Raw genomic sequence first — 22,594 nt, forward strand, 5'->3', positions numbered from 1 at the left:
TACTAATAAATGATTTAAATATCAGTTTAACAACAACAACAACAAAAAGCAAGTATGGTAGACCCTGGGATGCTCCCTACAGATCATCCTTCAATAAAGGACTTGTTGCCCCAACTGTTGGGAGTACAGTCCACTCTAGGATTGCCTCGGATGCAAAGAGTCACCTCGCCTGAGATCACACCCCTTCCCAGGGAAGCCCAAACCCAGTGACTGTTGGACAGAAGTCCTGGCCACAGTCCTGGCCACCCATTTGGGTCCAACTCAGGTCAACTCTGAAGAAGGGCCACTCTAACTTCAGAGCTCCTCATGGGATCATCAGAGGCTGCTGTTGGCACCGCATTGCATCTTAACTTCCTCCTCTGCTCAAACCTGCTTCTTTCTCCTTCTTTCCATAGGTGTTGATCACAAGGGCACTGCCTTAATATTCTGCATGCGAAACTCCATCATGGAATGCACTTGCCAGGGAATCCAATCCACAACAACAGACAAAATAGAGGAGGAAAAATAAGCCTAAAAGGAGCCTCAAACTACTTTAAAGATTTTCTTGCATATTTCATCTGCATACATGCCTATTATCAACATAAATTTTGTCATGCATTACATATCGAAAGTCTAAAAAGTAGGAAAAATGAATAAAAGCACAAAATATGCTTCTTTATATGAAACCTACTGAAAAAGAATTGTTTTAAACATGCATCATCTTTGCCTGGATTTTAACAACAATAATATAATTCATGATATTATGTGGCATATATACTTTTGTATTGTTTTTAATCAGATCGTTCAAACAAAGATGTAAATTCTGGCCAAGCAACCTTCAAAAGATTAGGGATACACTTTAACTCAGCTCTAGAAATCCCCATTTGAGACAGTCCCAAATAGGGCTTAAGGTAAGAAATTATAAACTGGGCTTTCTACTACTTTATTCTCAGCTTGCCAGAGATTGGACAAGAGTGACTGTCTCCTCCCAAAGCCTTGTCAATTACCATACAGGTTCCCAATCTGAAATGATGTGTGAGCTGTAGTCCTCCTGGGAAAGATTTAAAATTCATCCCTCATGTCCCATTTCATGATAAAACAGCAAGTGTATAATTCCTTAGCAGCTCTGCCAAATGTCATTTCTCTAAGAAGTACATGTAAATATACAGGATTTACAAGGCCTTGTCAAGTCTCCCAGATCTTAGTTCAGTACTAAACAAACAGATGCTGTCACCTGTTGTGCAAGTAAAAGAGACTGTTTCCTCCCTGGGTTTGGAGGGTTTCTATCCTCTCCTTCCCTTATCCCGCAATTCTCTGTTCAGGGCACTTAACTGCTGTCACCACTACCATCAAATGCTCACAAATCATATCTGCTCCCCATGCTTGGAATACCAAAATTAAATGTCTGGGAAAGAAAAGGGTGTCAACAGAGAATGAAAAAGAGGCTAAGAAAGAGAATTTCATTCAGCATATCACCCTACATTCCTCATAATCTATGTGTCATTTTTTTTTTTTTTTTTTTTAATATATTTTTGGGACAGAGAGAGACAGAGCATGAACGGGGGAGGGGCAGAGAGAGAGGGAGACACAGAATCGGAAACAGGCTCCAGGCTCCGAGCCATCAGCCCAGAGCCTGACGCGGGGCTCGAACCCACGGACCGCGAGATCGTGACCTGGCTGAAGTCGGACGCTTAACCGACTGCGCCACCCAGGCGCCCCACTATGTGTCATTTTTTTGATAAGTACTTCTCATAACCATCATGCTGGAAGACTGACAAATGTAAAAATGGACATATAATAAGCTGACTGACTCCATAATGAACATATGAGGACTCAAAATTCAAATTTCATCTTTTAAAGTTGTCACTTTTGAAATTTTATTGCATTTATTCCAACAAAGCAGCCATTACTCAAAACATTTTTTAATAAGCACAGAATAGTATATGGAGTGTTGAATCACTATACTGTACATCAGAAACGAATACAACACTGTATATTAACTACACTGGAATAAAATTTAAAAAAAAATTTTTTATATCTTTTAGAAGCTCCTTCACAAAGAAGGAATCCATTTTCATTACTTTATGTCACATCAATATATTGACTAGTTATCCAGATAGATCACTAATTTCATTTGGTTAACTCAACTTTTGGATGACAATTATGGCAATGACAATCACTATTAATAATAGCAGTTATCGTTTACCATGCACTACATTTTATGAGGCACCTTATATATATTATCTCACTTTTTTAACTTAGTCATATTTCTAAAAGTAATTTATTATATTTCGAAAACCAAAATCTACTTAAAATGGTTGAAGATTTGGCTCCACATAAGACATTTAGATAAATGTCTTCACCAATTCTCCAGGTGGCTGGTAAGAAGCTCTGAAAGCATTTTGAGCAAAGTATACACATACTTAAATGAAGTCAGTCATCTTATTTTATGTTCATCTCTCTGTCAATCTTCCAATAAAACAGTTTATAAGAAGATTATGAGGAATGTAGAATAATATGCTCATATTCACCTGTGTATGTAAGTTCTCACATATTTCTTTAACAAATGTATGTGTATACATATGTGTGCATATATATATATATAAATGTGTGTATAATACACATACAAACATACATACATACACATACAATATGCAGTAATAACACACACATCATTACTGTGTATAAAGCCTATGTACACTATTCTGTGTTGAAGGTAAGCAAACTCTCTTAAAAGTTCTCTTGTACAGGGGCACTTGGGTGGCTCAGTCGGTTGAGAGTCTGACTCTGGCTCAGGTCACAATCTCACGGTTCAAGAGTTTGAGCCCTGTATCAGGCTCTGTGCTGGCAGCGCCTGCTTCAGATTCTGTGTCTCCCTCACTCTCTGCCCCTACCCCGCTTGTGCTCTCTCAAAAATAAATAAAAAACATTAAAAAATAAATAAATAAAATAAAAGTTCTCTTGTACAACATCAACACCTTGAAAGCAATAAATAGGAAAAACTGAAACAAGAGGCTATGCAGAATTTAGCTTTCAGGAATCCTTCTACATTTAAAAATATTTAAATACTCCTCTATGTTCTCAGTTTTATCAAGAAAGAACTTACTCTTTCAGCCCAGTCTCTGCACTATTCCCAGATATATCTGAACCAAGAGAAATGCCAGCAGGAGACTGTCGTCCAGTGAAGCCAGATGAAGAAAATGAAAGTCCATATGGTTCAAAATTGAGAACTAGAATTTTAAAACAATAACAGAAGTTCATATTTAAAACAAAGCAAAAGTTAGGGGGGAAAAAGTAGATGTTATCAAAATTACCAGTCACTACTGAAATAAAATAGTGGAAGACTAGAATCCAATGACAATTTTTAAACTGGAAGGGGCACTGAAGATGATTTAATCAAATAATAATAAAGTAGCTATGATTTATTGAAGGTCTACAGTCTTCACGCTATTAGTTGAGAAAAGACAAACAGTACTTCATTTTTATCTTTTCACCTCCCTGAGAAGCTAAACTAGGATCCAATTAGGAAAGACAACTGATAAACCAGGTCTACTGAAAATTGCTGCTCCCAGACAAAAATGTTTAATGAGCTATGAATGAAGAGATAGTGTTTTTCCTTAACAAAATGTTCTTAAGCACATTCCTATGCCAAATAGACTAATGGACTCTTCAAAGTGAAATCTCCCTTACTGACAAAGAACAAGGTTTATTCAGATTCAGACTCCTTTGACTCTGTATACCCAAATGAATTCAATCAGAGCCATAAAAATTCATACTGATATTGTGGTGGAGCAGATGCCAATATCCATTCTCCTCTTCTTTCTAAGTAATAGAACCCTGGATTCTAAGTAATAGAACCCTGGATTCATGGCAACCCAGAAAGAAATGACATTTCCAGACTCCTTTGCCATGAATTTGAGTTCTGGCCAATGAAATTATGCACACATTCTGAGCACAACTTCTGGGAGGAATCTTCCTGGGGGAAAAAAAAAAATCTTTCTTCTCTCCCTTTCCTCCTTTACATTCATGAAGCCATTATCAATCCCAGGCTGCCTACTTCTGGAATTCCTTTAAGGGAAAGAGCAGTAATCTTCTATCTTGTATAAGACCCTATATTGTTCTTTTGTTTTCTAATATGCTATGCAGCTATACCTAATCCTAACTGGCATTATTTATCTTTATGGACTGTCTGGATTATAACATAAAGGACCTCCTTAAATCATAAAAAGTGCCATATAAAAAATAAATGTGAGCTTCTGTAATTATTATTTTCATTTTACAAATACAGAAACTGAAGCAAAGTTTGCCATGAACTTAACCAAGATTACAAAAACAGGAAAAATGATAGAGCCAGATAAGAAATCGGATACTCTGGTTCTAGAGCTCACTCTCCACTGTCTTCTGCAAAGGAAACAGCATTTAATCCAAAGAGAACTACATAAATTTTTGTTGTTACCCAAATGAATGATATAGAAGAGAAATCAATGTGCAATAGAAAAAAATAATGGGCTAATTAGTAATCAGAAGAACTGAGTTCTTGACATGCATCGGGTATTAAATGGGTGCATGAACTTGACCTTAATTTCTTTGTCTGTAAAGTGAAGGGTTCAGGCTTGATCAGCAGTTTCCAAATGCTGATTTGATAACCAGGATCAAGCTGACTGTGTAGAATCTCCCACAGACCTTTTTGTACATACAGCCAAGCTTTTACAGATTCAGATACAAAAGATACAGGAGTACGGCGCAAAAATCTGTATCGTTTTTTAAAACTCTTTGTGATTCTGATTCATAACCATGTTTGGAAACTACTTGTCTAAACATTCCGAGGTCATTTTCAGCTAGAAAATCCTCTCATCCTAAGCTTTTCAGGGGCACCTAGGTGGCTCAGCTGGTTAAGTATCCAACTCTTGGTTTCAGCTCAGGTCATGATCTCACGTTTTGTGAGTTCAAGCCCCACATCAGGCTCTGTGCTAACAGTGCAGAGCCTGCTTGGGATTCTCTCTCTCCCTCTCTCTCTCTGTCCCTCCCCCAGTGACTCTCTCTGTCTCTCTCAAAACAAATAAACTTAAAAAAAATCTAAGCTTTTCAATCATCGAGTTTAACTTTCTGTCCCACTTTTAACTCTTTAATAGCATCTGTGACAGCCAGTTACCCAGCCTCTGCATTAACAAAGTAAGTGAAGAACTCAAGCAATGTTTCCTATGCACAAGTAAAAACAAAGAGTTTAAGCCAAAGATCAAGTAAAGATAGAGTTTAAACAAAAGAGCAGAAAGAATTCAAAAGCAGAGGTATAGTTTAAGAGTAAAGAGAAAAAAACTAGACATAGAAGGGGACAGCATATGGAAAAGAGATAAAATTCCAAACCTGAGACAACAAAATTAAACACTGTCATCTAAGGAAGGCCTGGAAAGGATCGAGGTTGAGAATGAACTTCAAGCCACATTCTTTTCATTCTTTAGTGAAAATTTCCCAAGTCTTTATAGAGGTGAATAACAAGAAGGGCCAAAGATTTTTAAAAGTTAACTAGATGTACAAGAGCTCATGTGCATATGGGAATCAGGAGGAGAATCACAGCATGCAGGAAGAGTCAGGAGAAGGAAGTAGATGGATGAATTGCAACTTAGACTTTTCTGGTATCATTTTAAGATCAATCATTTAGTTGTACCTACCACAGAACCTGGAGAGTACTTGACAAAATCATTAGATGATGAATGGGGAGAAAAAGAGCTTTCAGCATTGAACTTTTCAGTATTAACATTCTGAACTCCTACAAAGATAATACTCAATGGTCTCCCTTTATTCATATAAATACTTCCCATCCACCATCCAAACACCTCAATGATTTCCTCTTTACCAAAATCAGGACAGGCATCTTCCCCTGACAGACTACATTTCTAAAATCTGAAGTTAATCTTTCCTTTCTTAGCTGTTTCTCACTTCACTGATCAGATATTTTGTTACAGGAAGCATTCAAACACACTTAAGATATATAACATTGCTCAGAATGAAAATGAAACTCACTAGTCCACAGGAACCAGACTTCTTTTCTCAAATTTCTCTGTAGATATGCTCATGTGAATATCTATCAGCCCTCCATCTAGCACAGTGACCCAACATGATAATTCCACCTTCAAGTTCTTTCAAAGTTCCAGAGTGACTATCTTAGGCATTTATATATATGGAGCCTATGACTTTGGGAATACCTCTAGGCTAACTTTTTTTTTCTGGGTATCCAAAGACCTAGGCAGAGTAAATAAGTCACAAGCAGATTTAAAGAGAGATAACAAAAATAAATATCCTCAGTTATCTACATTACATGACTATAATATGAATTGCATTAAAAAAAAAAAAAATGATGTCCCTTACAGACCCATAGAAAATTACCTTTTTCCTGAGAAAGCTTCTCCTCCTGACGTTGGTGGTGAGGTTTGTAAGGTGCTGCCCCCTGACTGAGTTCTTCAGCCACAAAACCATCCAGAAAAGATAAGGAAGCATCTACCTGTATTAAAGTGAAGCAAAAATCAGAAATTACAAAACTTTACCCTAAACCTAGACTGTACATTCACATAACTAATTTCAATCCATATGTCCTAAAAATAATTTTTAAGTGAAAAAAAAGAACTTCAGTTCTAAAAATGCTACTAGTGTTACCCAACTCTCTAGCTCTCTAAAACACCTATATTCAAATCACTCAGCTAAGTATGTAACAATGAAAGTCATCTGCAGTTATTATTAATTTCATTGTACTGCAGAATAAACTTTTGAGCATCCAGTATGTTACAGCATCATGTCAGGTGCTATGATGAAGACAAAGAAAGACATCTCCTGCCCTCATGAGACTTTAACCTACTAGAGAAGACATCTACACTCTGAGCTAGTGTCTGTATTAGTTTGATGCTAGGGACTAAAAACAAAGTGTTGGCAAGGCTAGTTCCTCTGGGAGGCTCCAAGGGAGAATAAGTTCCTTCTCCCTTCTAGCTTCTAAAGGCGCCACCATTCCCTGGCTTGTGGCCCCATCACTCTGATCTCTACTTCTATTGTTAGTTGGCTTTCTACTGACTCTTTGCTTACTTTTATAAGAACTCTTGTGATCATGCCTTCTTGGACAATCCAAAATAATCTCCCCCTCAAAAATTCCTTAATTTAAGCGTAACTACAAAGTCCTTATTACCATGTAAGATAACAAATACACAGGCTGCAGAGAACGAAGTATGCACATCTTGGGGAAGGCTACTATTCAGACCCTGGCAGTGCCTTTAACTATCCTATTCTTTTCTACCTAAAAAATACCTTTTCACAAATCTATGGAAAATTACCTAATTTCAGCAGGAATAAAAAGGTACAAAAGAATGAATAAGTGAAAATAAATAAGAGATGAAGAAAGAGTGAGGGGAAAGGATAAAAGAAAAAGTGAGGAAAGAAGAATGAGATATACACAAAAGGATATAGCAGTGGTGGCCTCAGAAACCACAGATCTGCCTCTCCTGGTTTAGCCAACTGTATGCAAACAGCTCCAATAATTAGAAGAACAGACAGATCTCAAATATTTAAGTGGCATGACACACTCTGAATCTGGAAAGGTTCTTACAAAATGAAGACATGTCATCATTTCAATCTTTCATTGGAGGAAAGAGGAAAAAGAGTTACTTCCTAGTTTCATACTATGTATAGCATATTTAGGGAGGCCTGAGTGGCTCTGTTGGTTAAGTGTCCGACTCTTGGTTTAGGTCAGGTCATGATCTCAGTTTGTGGGTCTGAGCCCTGCATCGGGCACAGCAGCCCAGGGGTGGCTTGGGATTATCTCTCCCTCTTTCTCTGCCCCTCCACCACTCTCTCTCTTTCCTTCTCTCTCTCTCAAAATAAATAAACTTAAAAAAAATATTATGTATAGCATATTTATTCACCTTTTCAATGAATGTCTTTGGACCTCCTACCAAAGGTGAAAGAAAGGCGTCTACCCCTGAGGAGCTTTTGCAAGAACTAATGAACAAAGAGGTTCAAAATGAATATAAGTCATGAAAATCTGAGTCAGAATTAGTAGGAATGCTGCCCCTCCTCTCCTCTTTCTCAACTATATGACATCTAACAAATAAAAATTTGTACAAATCTGGCTTCCTTTTGGCAATTTCCTAATTTACACCAGTCTGGAGAAGAGATCAGTACATATTCAGAGGGTGAGTAGTAACTGAGCCCATTAGGTTAGAAAGAGTAGTGGCTTAAAGTTAGGTAGGAGAAGGAAGGTGGTTGATCAGGTTCCAAAGTGGTAAAGAAGTTAGACACTAGGTGGACAAAATGCAACAGAGAACTATTTTTTACATTCTCAAAGATACCAAAGTAATAATAAAATTGCATATTAGAGAAGTTCAAAGGAGATTTTAAAAATTTAATTTTTTTTACGTTTATTTAGAGACAGAGACAGTGCAGGGGTTGGGGGGGGGGGGGGGGGAGAGAGAGAGAGAGAGAGAGAGAGAGAGAGAGAGAGAGAGACACATTGAGAATATCCCATGCAGGCTCCACACTGCCAGCACAGAGCCTGACGCGGGGCTTGAACCCACGAAACTGCAAGATCATGACCTGAACCGAAACCAAGAGTCAGATGCTCAACCAACTGAGTCACCCAGGCTCCCCCCAACATTTAGTTCTTGAACTACCATATATTAAAAGGGACTGCCACTGGATATAAACAGCTTCAGTGCAGTTCTCCGGAAGAGATACTGATCTATTCCCAACTCTTTAGGAGCTCTACTGAATTGAAGCTCTCAAATTCTCTCATATGATGTGAGAAAAACTCCAACCTTTATCTGAAGTGTTACAGAAAGTATATTTTGATATATTCCAGATACATCACAAAGGTAAGAATTATTCTGTTTGGAGACGATGCAATTTTTACAAAGATAAAATACAGATGCCTTACCACCATGTCTTCACAGCTCTTATCAACTGGAAGCAAGCTCTTCATAAGTTCCACATTCTCACGTAAGTGTTTTAATTCAAACGCATGCTGTCTCATACAAGTATCCAAAGATACAGTGAATTCCTGGATTAATCTCTCAACTATGTTAGAAGAGTGTGCTTGGGGTGTCAACTTGGTAACAGCAGCAAGTAACCAGGCTTTTGTTTCTGAAGAAACCGAGTCATTCATAAGTAACTTGTAGAGTTTGGTTATAACTTCCTCTGGCGTTTCCTCATCTAAGAGATAGGAATACTCCCCTAACACCTATGAGTAAAACAAAGAGACTGTTCATATAGAAATAACAAGTTACACAGCAAATTGTACTGGGAAATCCAAACAAAGTAACTGCTGCTGGAGTGAATTTAATCTAGAGTAAATATATTCTCATGGTGAAGAAATTCTTAAAGATAAAATTGTATATTTTAGGGTCGAAATTATACCAAGAATTAGAACTCAATACCAAAAGATTTTCCACATCTTTGTCATTCACAAAATATAAAGCAGCATACTTTACAAGTGAGCTTTCTTCTGAACTTCCAGTTCAGTTGTTGCCTTTTATCAACACCTCCACATTCTGTTACTTATTCTGCAATTAGCATTGAAACCAGTGGTTCTCACATGCTAGTGTGCATGAGAGTCACCTAAGGTGTTTCATTTCTAGGTTCTACCCCCAGATATTCTGAGTGAGTATGTCTGTGGTCCGGATCCACAGTGCACATTTGGAACCAGCATCAGCTGATTCTGATGTATATGATCCACAGAAGAAACTCTGAGGAAGGCTGACCTATGTTACATATCCTTTTTCTTACATCTAACTTATTTAGGTGATACATAATCCTACTGGTCTGAAAATTATTAATAAACTGATAATTCATGTAGTGTGAGATCTTTCCTAAGTGCTATTTATGGAATATTTTCATGTCTTTAGTGTAACACTGGCACCAGCAGGAAAAAACGGGAGGGGAGGTGAAGTGATAGGCAAGGGAAAATTTACAGCTAGTAACAAGAAAAGGCGGAAAAAATGGGGTGCCTGGGTGGCTCAGTCGGTTAAGAGTCCGACTTCAGCTCAGGTCATGATCTCGCGGACCGTGAGCTCGAGCCCCGCGTCCGGCTCTGGGCTGATGGCTCAGAGCCTGGAGCCTGCTTCAGATTCTGTGTCTCCCTCTCTCTCTGCCCCTCCCCTGTTCATGCTCTGTCTCTCTCTGTCTCAAAAATAAATAAATGTTAAAAAAAATTTAAAAAAAAAAGGAGGAAAAATTAATAGAAATAAATAAATCCAATCCTTAAAGTAGCAAGATAATTTTTTGAGTGGTTTAAGAAGATGAAAGGTATCTCTAGAAAAGCTGGTAATCTAAAAGCCAGTTCAAAAATTACTGGGTGGCGGGAGGCTGATGCCTGGGTGGTTCAGTTGGTTGAGCATCAGATTCTTGACCTCAGTTCAGGTCATGATCACAGGGTCAGGAGATCAAGGCCTGTGTCAGGCTCTGTGCTAATGTGGAGCCTGTCTAGGATTCTCTCTCTCCCTCTGCCCCTCCCCCATTCTCTCTCTTTCTTTCTAAAATAAAAATAAAAATAATAACAATGGGAAGACAGAGTAGATGCATTTTCCCCTATTCCTCCCATTAAGTACATCTAAAATCCTTGGTGTTATATATAAAACACACATAAAAAGACACAGATAGGTGGAGAAAAGAAGGCCAATTGCTAAGGACTTTGTGATAGTACAGTGGGTTATCTGCTGCCTCATACACCCCAGACTGGGTATTAGAGAGCCAGCAACCTGGAAACAGCAATGGGCACAGACAAAATGACCCCAAGAAAAGCGTGCCCTCTAGCCAAAGAGCCAGGACTGAAAACTTATTTATTTTTATTTTTTAAATGTTTATGTATTTATTTTGGGGAAGAGAGAGTGCAAGCAGGGAAGGGACAGAGAGAAAGAGAGAGAGAGAGCTTAGCACAGAGCCTGATGCAGGGCTCAATCCCATGACCCTGGGATCATCACCAGAGCCAAAATCAAGAATCAGACACTTAACTGACTGGGCCACCCAGGCACCCCAGGAAGACAGAAAACTTTTAGACAATAACCCTCTACTCTAGCCAAGTACCACAGAAAAAAGCCCACAGACCCACCCACACCACCAAAGGCTGAGTGGAGAGCCAAGACTTCCACCCCTACCAGGCTGTAAGAGGCGCTCCAATTCCCTCAAAAGGGAGAAGACTCAGTAGGGAGCTAGGACTTTCATCTCCACCAAGTTGTCAAGAGGCCCACTCCTCTGCAGTGTCCATGAAGATCACATATGGAAGCCTGCATTTTATACCCTCTACCCAGGTATAAAGAGGGATTCCTCCGCCCCTTCACTGGGATGGTGTCAAAAGCCCCGTGGAGAGTCAGGGCTTTCACCACTGCTCAGTCATTACAAGGCCACCCATCCACAATGTCAGTGGAGACCACACAGAGATCTCAACACCTGTGTCACAATGCCATTACCAAAAGACTCTAATCAACATTTACCAAACACACCATCCAACAATAACAGAATACCCACTCCTTTCAAGCGCTCACAGAACATATAATAAGACGTATCTTAGGCCATAAAACAAACATCAAAAAACTTACCAAAACTGAATTCACAGAGTATTTCCTCTGGTGACAATGGCAAACTATAAATCAGTAACAGGAAAGATAACAGAAAATTTTCCAAACACCTAAAAACTAAACAATACTCTTCAACACAACTTTTCCAGAAAACAGAAGAGGAAAGACTACTCCTATCTCATTTTATGACACTAGTATTAGTTTGATACCAAAACCAAAACAACAGGGTAGAAAAAAAATCTCATGAACAGAGATGCAAAAAATTCTTAACAAGGTCTCAAGAAATCTATTGAAAAAATCCTAGATTAGTGAGTTCAGCAAGATGGCAGCATGTAAGATCAAACTACAAAAAATCTATTGTATTTGAATAAACTAGCAACAAACATGTGGGAACCAAAATTAAAAACAAAATATATCTACTACTGTTCTAAAGAAACTGAAATGCTTAAGCATAAATCTAACAAAACCTGCACAGAATCTGTATGTTGCAGAAAGAAATAAAAGCACTATAAATATATGGAGTAACATGCCATGTTCTTGGAGGGAAAAAAATGAACAGCTGCCAAATTCAATAACCCATTTAGGCAAGGATTACCAATACTAAAACCACTGGTGAAATATAGTTAAGGAAAAGATGTTGACACATAGCCCCTTAGAATCACCTCACAGATTAGCTACAAATTACTAAGGAGAAAATGCATCTTTACAATGGAGAGATCTGAAGGTTATCTTAACCAAACAAAGAAACTTAAAATCACTAGTAACTGGGGAACTGATATGGTATGCGTCCTGATGATACAGTGGGAAGTACATAACATTGTTGATATAGTATTCTTCCTAAAAATGTTTAACCAAACCAGAAATAATAAGACAAATTCAGAAAGTTGGACATTCTGCACATCAACAGTATTCATCCAAAAAAATCAATATCATGAAAACAAAAAGAAAGTGAGGAACAATATAAAATAAAAGAGGCTAAACAGACAACTAAATGCAATTTGTGATCCCTGATGGGATCCAGGATTAGTAGTAGTAGAAAAATAGCCATAAGAAACATTTTTTGGACAACTGGATAAATGTGAACATGGACTGTATATTAAATGATATTAATGAATTAATGTTACATTTCTTAAGTCTAATAATGGTTCTATGACAGAACAATGTCATTCTTAGAAGACTCATGTTGAATTTTTTTGGAGGGTCATGATGTCTGCAACTTATATGTAGATCTAGATGTAGATATAGTAAAGCAAAGGTGGTTAAAAATATTAACAGGGAATCTAAATGAAAAGTATAGAGATATTTATTATACTAGTCTTTCAACTTTCCTGTGTATGAGAAAAAAAATTCTTAAATAAAAGTCTGGGTAAAATTCAAGTTAACATGCTAACATTTGGCAAAACTATAAAATATTAAAAGAGGCATACGCTATGATCCTGCAATTGTACTCCACCAAAGCTTCCCCTAAGGAAACACTCACCCACATGCACAACAAAGATACACAGAGGTGATGGTATGTATGCAATTACATATGATTACATGACATAAAATTTGGCCTTCATCTTGCAAGAGATAATCTCCTTTGCTGGCTTTGATGAAGCAAGGAGGAATGCTGGGAGGCCCACATGCAAGAAACTGAGGGCAGCTCCAGGAACTAAGGGTAGCCTACGGTCAACAGTCTGAACTTCAAACCCTCAGTCCTACAACCACAAGAAACAGGTTTCTTCTAACAACCACACGAGTTTGGAAGTGGATCCTTCACCAGTCAAGTTTCAGATGAGACAGCAGCCCCAGCTGACAGCAACCCTCAGAGACCCTAAGCAGAGGACATGGCTAAACCAGGTCTCAACTCCTGATCCACAGAAACTGTGAAACAATAAATTTATGTTGTTTGAAGCACTAAGTTTGTGGTAACATACAGCAATGAAAAACTAACATAACACAGATGCATGAGTATTCACATATTCTAACACAGATTCACAGAGAAAATACAGCAAATGTATTGTAGACACAGATACCTAACCAACTATCTATAATACACACAGTAGACAAGTGAGATGAAAGGCAGAATGAATAGACAAGTAGATAGTTAAGTGACAAACTAGCCAATGGGAAAGAAAATGGATAGCTAAAGGAGTTAGCAGGGTAGAATTAAATGATTTCTGAAGGAAATATATTGCTAGTATCGGGCTTTATAAAAAACAATGCTATAAATACTTATGCTCTAATGTACTTTGCTCACCCAACTCATAACTTGAAGAAATTTCTGTGGATAGAACACATTTTCCGCATCTAGTAAAGTGAGATAAGACTGAACTGCATAAAGCCTTAATTGTTGATTTTCTGTTTCATCATCAAAACCTACAAAGAAATTGATACATCATTTTAACTTTCACTAAAAACTCTTAATGACTCTGTAATAAAAACATTTAATTTTGAAATCTTTCCAGAATGCAGTAATTTACTAACCTTCTGCTAGCAGTCTCAGAAAGTTATTGGGAATATCAGGATGCATAACATCTCCTCCCACTGAAAACACAGCATTCATTGTCTGAATAAACCATGCATTATCTGGGGCATATGTGTCCACAGTGTTAAGACCAAGTACACTTCCAAATACCACTTATTAAAATTACCTTCTCTGTATCAACCTTTTAAAGAATAACCCCCAACCTATCCTACTTAGGTATTTTTACTTTTAACCTCTGCCAATAAATTGTTCTATACTCCAGATTTATGTGAAATAAGTGCTCAGTAAAAGCTTATTCAATAAACTTAATAAACTAAATTCTTGTTGCTTCATCTAGCACCATGCCTTGTACATACTAAGCATCCAATAAATAAGCGTAAAAAAAATTTTTTTTAAACTTTTGTTTTTACATTTATTTATTTTTGAGAGACAGAGTGAGACAGATCACAAGCTGGGGAGGGGCAGAGAGAGAAGGAGACACAGAATCTGAAGCAAGCTCCAGGCTCCAAGCAAGCATTCAGCACAGAGCCCGACACAGGGCTCGAACCCACAAACCATGAGATCATGACCTGAGCTGAAGTCGGTCACTTAACCTACTGAGCTACCCAGGCGCCCCAAGTGTGAAAAAAATTTAAAGAGATATTCCAGGTGCCTAAGGACAAATAATGGAAAATGACATACACTTCAAAGAGACTAAATGCGGTATGTCTACTCAAGCTATTTAATCTCTTTTCTAACCTGTTCTTCTTCAGTTCTAAAATTCCATCATTCTGCTGCCTGGAGTTACGTATGGCACTAGATACGTGGCACAGACAACTATATTTAAGCAATTTCCAAGATGACTGACTGGAGTAACATTGTACATTTATTCCTCCTTTGATTTAAATAACAGACATCTTAAAAAGAATGGAATATCTTTGTGACCTGTAAAGTTTCTCTGACTTTTAAAAAGCAAATGTGGGGGCACCTGGGTGGCTTGGTCGGTTGTGTGTCCAACTTCAGCTCAGGTCATGATCTTGTGATTTGTGAGTTCGAGCCCCACGTCAGGCTCTGTGCTGCCAGCTCAGAGCCTGGAGCCTGCTTGGGATTCTGCGTCTCCCTCTCTCTGTGTCTCCCCTGCTTGTGTGCTCTCTCTCTCTCTCTCAAAACTAAATAAATGTTAAAAAAAAAAATTAAAAAAAATTAAAAAAGCAAATGTGAAGAAAAGTGACATGTGAATGGCATCCCCAACTACCTTACTGGGACAATTTCCAGTATAAACAATAGCGTAAAGGATAAATTTTAGCATGCTGATCCCTACTCCCAAGGACCCCCTGCAAAACAACAAGAACATTTACCAGAAAAGAAACTAATTATGAAATAAAGTCAAAGATAAGAAGGCAATTAAAGAGGAATCAGGCAGAGGTTCCTGTATCTTTCTGCTCATAATACTGACCAACTGAATGAAAGAACCAGGGGAAAAAAAGCCATCCACTAAGAAGCCTACAAATATTCCTGTCTTTGACAAGAAAGGCCTGTATATCAGGTATGGGAAAAGTTATTGTGTGTCTCTGAACTCAATTTGCAAGAGACCACAACTAAACCAATCATTCTAAAGTCACTATGTAACTGGGGTGCTTGGGTGGCTCAGTCTTAGGTTAAGTGCCCAACTTTGGCTCAGGTCATGATCTCACAGCTCATGAGTTCGAGCCCTGCACCGGGCTCTGTGCTGACAGATCAGAGCCTGGAACCTACTTCAGATTCTGTGTCTCCCTCTCTCTGAACTTTCCCCACTTGCACTCTGTCTCTCAAAAATGAATAAACATTAAAAAAAATTTTTTTGAGTCACTATGTAACTACAGGTATTTTATGACTTATGGTCCAAACAAAGGATATTTCTCAGCGAGTTCAGCTATCTTGCCAACCAAATTGACGATAATATACTCTTCTTTGCTCTGTTGTAAATATTCAAGCATTTTCTGGACAATCACTGTTATATTCTGTGCATTAGTAATTCTGTAAAGAAGTTCCAGAGTCTATTTAAGAAAGAAATAAAAACAGCATTATAAAACTATACATGGTAATTCCAGTAAATACAGCAATATATAGGTTTATAATACAGTTGATTCTGCCACTTTTACATAGACCAACTGGGCAGTTAATAGGTGCTGAAGAAATGCACATTTTAGCTAAAACAGAACTTAATTAAGAAAGGTAGAATCTACTGTCAAAAAAATGAATTATGATCAATTCCAAAGTCTAAAAGCTTTTTGATACCGATAAAAATTATAATCTGACTACTTCTAAATGGGAGGCCATGAAGTCTAAAAACTTAAAAGGTTTATAATCTGTTTTCTAAAAATATAACAGCTTCTTAAACCTATATCATTTATGCCTGTCTGTGCATGTATATATACACACATGAAAATCCAGTCTTACAAACCATATTTTCCACACTAAGTAAACAATAGAAAATAGCCCTTGAGTGGGTTCATCAGCTGAGAGCAAATGGCCTCCAACGGATGGACAAAGGCTGGGGGCTCAAGTGCTTCAAAGCCTTAGCAAGGCCTCTGTTCAGAATCTCAGGCAAGGAAAAACCATGTTATAGTCGCTTTCTCAATGCTCAGGAATATACCTCTTGCTTCCTCTTAAAGGAAGACCAGTATGAGAGTAAGCTCCCATTTGGCTACACTTTCTGAGGCCCTACATTAAGGTTCTAAAAATATCATTAACTCCCAGAAATCAATATGAGACCAAGGGCAGTACTGAGAAAGTATCATTTACTGGTATTTTAGGATCAACAACATTAGCTGCAAGAGATTTCCATATATTCTACTTGTCAAACTTGTTCAAAATATCTTAAGGGTTCTTTGTAATTTTTCAATCTTCATTGCCAGGATATCAAGTACAAAAGATAACTGTTTAAGTTAATTCTTAACTCCATTTTAAAATCCATAAATACACAGGTCCTCCATTAATAGCGTTCAACTTATATAGCTGTCTCAGACATGCTCCCTGTAGATTTTAAACTACATATTACATATTTTTAGATAATTATACCAAATTTATTTCCTACTCTAAGACTATGCAATTTAGCATTTCCAGGATTGCATGAGACAGGGCATTAGGAATTGCATGGCTCAAGAGAGGTCTTTTATGTTTGTTCCTTCTTGCCTTCTTTCTCCCTATGAGAAAGAAAGGTAATAAAACCAGACAAATGGGAATCCCAGTCTTAAACAACACGTCACTCCATTCCCAAGGACCAAAGTTCTTCTATGTAATTACTTACAGAGGTTATACATGATAGTGGCATTCGAACAGATAGTACTGAGGTGCCTTCTTGGAGCACTATTGATACTAAAAGAATTCAAACTACTTTTCTCACAGCAGGTAACAGACAAAACAGATCAGACTCGATAATTTTAAAAGACATTTATTTTCCCTTTGACTCTCATTTTTAAATAAGGGCCCAACAATTAAATATAGCACTAAGAAAACTGTACCTAAGTCAACTCTGTTCAATTTAGTAGCCAACCACACAAAGAAAACACATGCTCTGTATTTGTTCAAAGTGGAAGAGCCAAATAATTATTGTTATTGTCCTTTGGTGCCTTCTCACTCTTCTATCATGCCTACACAGAAAAATTAGTCCATCTACAAACTTCCCAGATTTGAGGCAAGTAACAATTTTCAGAAGATTAAAAATATAAATGCAAAAAGAAAAAATATATATGTAGATGACAATTTCTCAAAAACACTTTTATTTCAAAAACAGTACCTTTTAAAATTGAAAATTTATAATCTTATCTTTTAAAATTACAATTGTTTAATGAAATAGTATTCTTTGCATAAACTACTTTTAACTCATTGCTATTAAGTAATTTAGATGTTCACTAAATTATCTTTATTTTTAAAATAAAAAATAAAAATATCCATTCTTCTTAACTAGGTCCCATATACCATTTTAATATGAGGGCACAGAGTGATTTGTTTACATGAAAATTAACAGAAACACTTATATAGGCACCCAAATGGACACTGAAGCAATTCCTTCCAAGAAGTTCAAATTGTTTAGGGGTTATCTTTATTAATTCTTTCAATATTCCTACATATTTAATAAGGAATGCATTAGCCCACTTCACAGATGTTAAGAATATGAAAAAAATATTAATCATCATAAATTACATCTTAAATTACATTAACAGAAAGAACTTGAAATAGAATTCAGGTCTCTTCTTAGACCAAAAAAGATATTAATGAATCCATACAGGTAATTGAACCTAACTCCTCTAACTCATAGTTTAAAAACATTTGTGAAGATACTGACACAAGGACTTTTTAGAAAAGTTCCTTAAACTTTACTAGAAAGAATAAAATACACTCAGAAGTTAAAATACACGTGTGTACACACACACACACACACACACACACACACACACACTGTCTACTACTTTCCTCTCTCCATAATACCAAAAAAGAAGTTTAAAAGTTATAACACTTCACGTACACTATTCAAAGTACCAGTTTACCTCTCTTTTAATAATGGGATCAGGATGGTCTAAGCATTCAATTATTGTCATCTGGTGCTGAAGAGCCAGAGTGGGATCCTGCTGGATAACATAGGTAAGAGCCTTCAGCCCTAGAAACAGAGATTACGTTATACAAAGTGACTGGAAACAAATATCCAGCAAATTTCAAGAGCTGTCTTTGTAATTTCTGTCAAAATTATCTAATCATCTTACCTAAATACTTGAGATTTATTTTAGGTGACAGAACAAATCTTCCAATGCACTTGGCAGCCTTCTCAAGTAATTCTGATTTAGGATAAATAGAATAAACTGTATGTACACATTCAAACAGAATAGCTAGAGAAAGAAAATATAAAAATGTCAGGGATCATGTTAAGGCATAATAAAAGAACATGTGTAGAACTCAGAACAAAACAAACTAATCAGAAGGTCAGTTTTAGTAAAAACTTATTTATGGAAAATTTTCAAAGATAGGAACTTTGCTGTTTTCAGGCTTACACAACTATTAGGATTATATTACCACAATATATTATGTATATTAATAGATAGAAATGATGCATTCACACATGCAACAAGTATTTACTGAACACCTCCTATGTGCCAGGCATTGTTCTAATAGCATGGATACAGCAGTGAACAAAAAAGACAAAAACCCCTGGCCTTGTAAGGAGCTCACATTCTAAAGGGCACATAAGTAATATATTCATTGTTCCTATATAAACAGGTATTTCCAACACTGCTTGCATGCTTTAAAATAATTTGTTCTCTGGCAGTTTCTACCATTTATACACAGAAACTATACATGTAGTTTATCTCAATGTAATCATTTTAGGATACTCTAGCATTCATTTCAAAGTAGGGCCATTTCATAAAAATCCTCAAGTCAGTTCTTTAAAACAAACCTCAAAGAACATAGAACTATCTATTGAACATCTTGATAGTGTTCAAATTTGATTTTCTAATACAGTCAAAGATTGGATAACTACGATAATGATCAAAGTGTACACTAAAATCTTTTTCAAACTCTTTTGAAGAGCCTAAGTCAAGGAGCCTGAGCTTTGTCATTGTAAATAAAGAAGAACCAGCGTGGTATCAAGTCCTGCATGTGCTATGGAATCACAGTGTAAGTGAGACCCAGACTCAGTCAACTTAACAGTTCTACCACAAGTTGAAGCATATCAAGTGTCCTTGATAGAATCCTTTCTTCTCTATTTCTAAAAGCTTTAAACAAAACAATCTGATACTCTGTTGTATACAACATAAAACTTGAGTATTCAACCAGCTATATTTTCCACTGTTAGGTTGCCTATCAACTGATTCACACATAAACTTTGTATAAAAAGCTTTATACAAACCCTTTCTATAGAAGGATAAAGAGAAAATAAATCAGAAATACAAATTTCTCTTTAAGAAGGGGACTGACTTTAAAGGAAAATCTACAAAGTGAGTTAACTGAACGTAAAAAGATACTCCTCTGTATATTCAGATGTTGTGCTGTAAAATGTCCTCATTCTGTGCCATGGAAAAAGTAAACTTTATGACTTTATGAACTAAACAAAGAGAGGCTTGGTCAAGTGAGTGACCAACTAAGGCAGGAATGGATGAACTACCACTAAATCTAGCCCTTGGCCTACTTTTGCAAGCCTGTAAACTAAGAACAATTTTTACATACTTTTTGAGATACAATTGACATATAACATTACATGAGTCTCAGGTGTACAATTACATTTTTCAAAGGTCGTAGAAAAACAAAATAAACACAGGAGAATTTATGACAGAAACCTATGTTACCTACAAAGCTTAAAATATTTACTACCTGGCCCCCTTTTCAGAAAAAGTTTGCCAAACCCTGAACTAATAGGCCAGTCCTAAGTAATATTAAAAATAATGATGACCCATTTTCTGTTATAACTGACACGGTTTCCTTTACAGATACCTGCCATTCAGAACTCTCCTGCTATCAAACTGTGTTACTACAAAAGCTTCTCATTACCCATCCAAAATCCAAACTTTTATTCAGATGCTCATAAGATTTCTGGAAAGCTAGTATAGGTAAAATTAATAGTTCAAAAATTATACTTATGAACTTAGTGCACCAATGAGCTAAAAATGAATTTAATAGATTTCTAAATCACTTTTCCAATATAGCTAAATCCCTTTATTCCCCAACTCTACAAAAATCTGAGTATAAGTCCATAAATGAAACAGCAGCCACCCTGCTCTGCTGTCTCCCCTCTGCAGCGGTTTAAAAAAAAAAAAAAAAAAAAAAAAAAAGTGCTTCTGAGGATTCTAAACGCAAAAACACAATGTGAAGTTTTGTTTTCTCCTCAAGAGCAAGCCAGGTCCTAACCAAAATATCAAGTAAAAATTAGCAAATAAAAAATTAGTAATATCCTAACATTTGTGATACTGTGGTTTTATCATAGGTTTTTGGGGTTGGATTATGCACAAAATTTGAAGACATTCCACTGACACCTTATCCTTCAGACTAGACTTTACTTTCATATTAAATAAGGAAAGTATCTATTGATACTACTCTGACAGGGAGACGCAGGTACCACCCTATGGGGATGAAAGTCCAGGTTCTCCACTCTGCCTCCTTTGACACCTGGAGAAGGAGGGGACCCTTATTCCTTCTGGGTGGGGGATGGGAGTGTCTGCTGATACTATGCTGCCTCAGAAAGGAAGGGGCACCTCATTACCACTCCAATGGACTCCACTGACATTGATGGGATGGCCTGAGTATCCCTGACCAGTGGTGAAAGCTCCAACTCCTTCTAGGCTTCCCCTAACACCACCACAGCAAAGAGGGGAGAGGTGCTTCATTAACTCCCTATTCCTAGATATGTGAAATCCAGGCTTCCCACATCATCTCCACTGACAGTGCAAGCGAGATATGCCCCACTCCCGACACCTGGCAGGGATGAAATTCTGGCTCTCCTCTTGGGCTTCTCCACAATGAGCCCAGTAGAAGCATTGGGAATCTGCTTACACCTGGTGAGGGTGGAAATCTTGGCTCTCCACTCAGTCTTTTCTGACATGGGTGGGTCCATAATTTATTCTGTGTGATGCTTGGCTGGAAAAGAGGCTACCATCTGAAAGTTTTCTACCTTGCTAGTTTGCCCTTTTCTTGTTGGTCCTTTGGCTAGACAGCAGGCTTTTCTTAAGGCATTTTTGTTTGGAACAGTTGGTGTTTCCACGTTGCTGGCTCTCCAGTACCCAGTCTGAGAAATATGAGGCAAAAAGAAAACCCACGGCACTCACCGTGATATTGTTCCTTGCATCCCAAGGTTCCTAACCAGTCCACCTTCATTTCTCTACCTTACAGTCTTATGTTAATTTTATATATAATGTCTATTAAGTGGGAAAAACAGGGAAATGCACTTCTATCTACTTTTGATGGTTCTGTGCCTTGTACTTCCTTTTCTATAATTCTCCCAATTTACTAAAAAATGTTACTCTCATCTTATCAGTACCTTGCCCAGAAGTCTTCCATATCTCTGGATTTATATGGTATAAAGCCCAAACTCATTTGACTGCCACAAGAGAACCTCTGAACCAAGGCCTTTCCACTGCTCCCAATATGAACTGTCCATGTAGACTGGTAAGTTGATATTCTCTGAAACTGTTTTAAATATCCCCACTTCTGTACCTTTTCTCATGTTCCCTTCACCTAGACCCCCCTGATCTCTCTTCTGGCTATCTGTATCCTTACTATCTGTCAGGGCCCCATTATATCAATGAACTCTTATGTGTGTCCTCAGGCCCACAGTGATCTCTACCACTGGACTCCTGTAATATTTATTCTCTGTATCACCCCTTAGCATTCTGCCTTATACTGATATTATTCTTTCATAAATAAGCTAGTTCTACCATTATATCGTAAATTTCTTTAAGGCAAAGATTACATTTTACACTCCTTCACATCCTCTATATCACTTTGCACAATGCCTGGCACATAACAGTACTCAATAAACATCTCTGATGGGATTTATGTCTTGACTTAACACTTAGGTAAGTTAAAATAATGGAATTTTCAAAAAAATATGATTTAGCAAGTATAAAAGCTAAAACCCATTCAGGTAACT

General features: G+C 37.2%; 1 protein-coding gene across 1 annotated transcript in view; it reads right to left on the bottom strand.

The window, feature by feature from the left end:
* AP4E1 (adaptor related protein complex 4 subunit epsilon 1) overlaps positions 1-22,594 on the bottom strand; it is a 59,943-nt gene that overhangs the window by 13,716 nt on the left and 23,633 nt on the right. The window contains exons 9-16 of the mRNA XM_078448613.1: positions 18,720-18,842; positions 18,507-18,616; positions 15,874-16,013; positions 13,998-14,110; positions 13,771-13,889; positions 8,894-9,196; positions 6,364-6,478; positions 3,086-3,209 (exon numbers count right to left, since the gene is read on the bottom strand). Of these exons, the coding sequence (XP_078304739.1) occupies positions 3,086-3,209; positions 6,364-6,478; positions 8,894-9,196; positions 13,771-13,889; positions 13,998-14,110; positions 15,874-16,013; positions 18,507-18,616; positions 18,720-18,842 (1,147 nt within the window). The remainder of the gene's footprint in view (positions 1-3,085; positions 3,210-6,363; positions 6,479-8,893; positions 9,197-13,770; positions 13,890-13,997; positions 14,111-15,873; positions 16,014-18,506; positions 18,617-18,719; positions 18,843-22,594) is intronic.

This window comes from Panthera onca, chromosome B3 (assembly GCF_046562875.1).
Source record: "Panthera onca isolate mPanOnc1 chromosome B3, mPanOnc1 haplotype 2, whole genome shotgun sequence".
In the NCBI taxonomy this organism is placed as follows: domain Eukaryota; kingdom Metazoa; phylum Chordata; class Mammalia; order Carnivora; family Felidae; genus Panthera; species Panthera onca.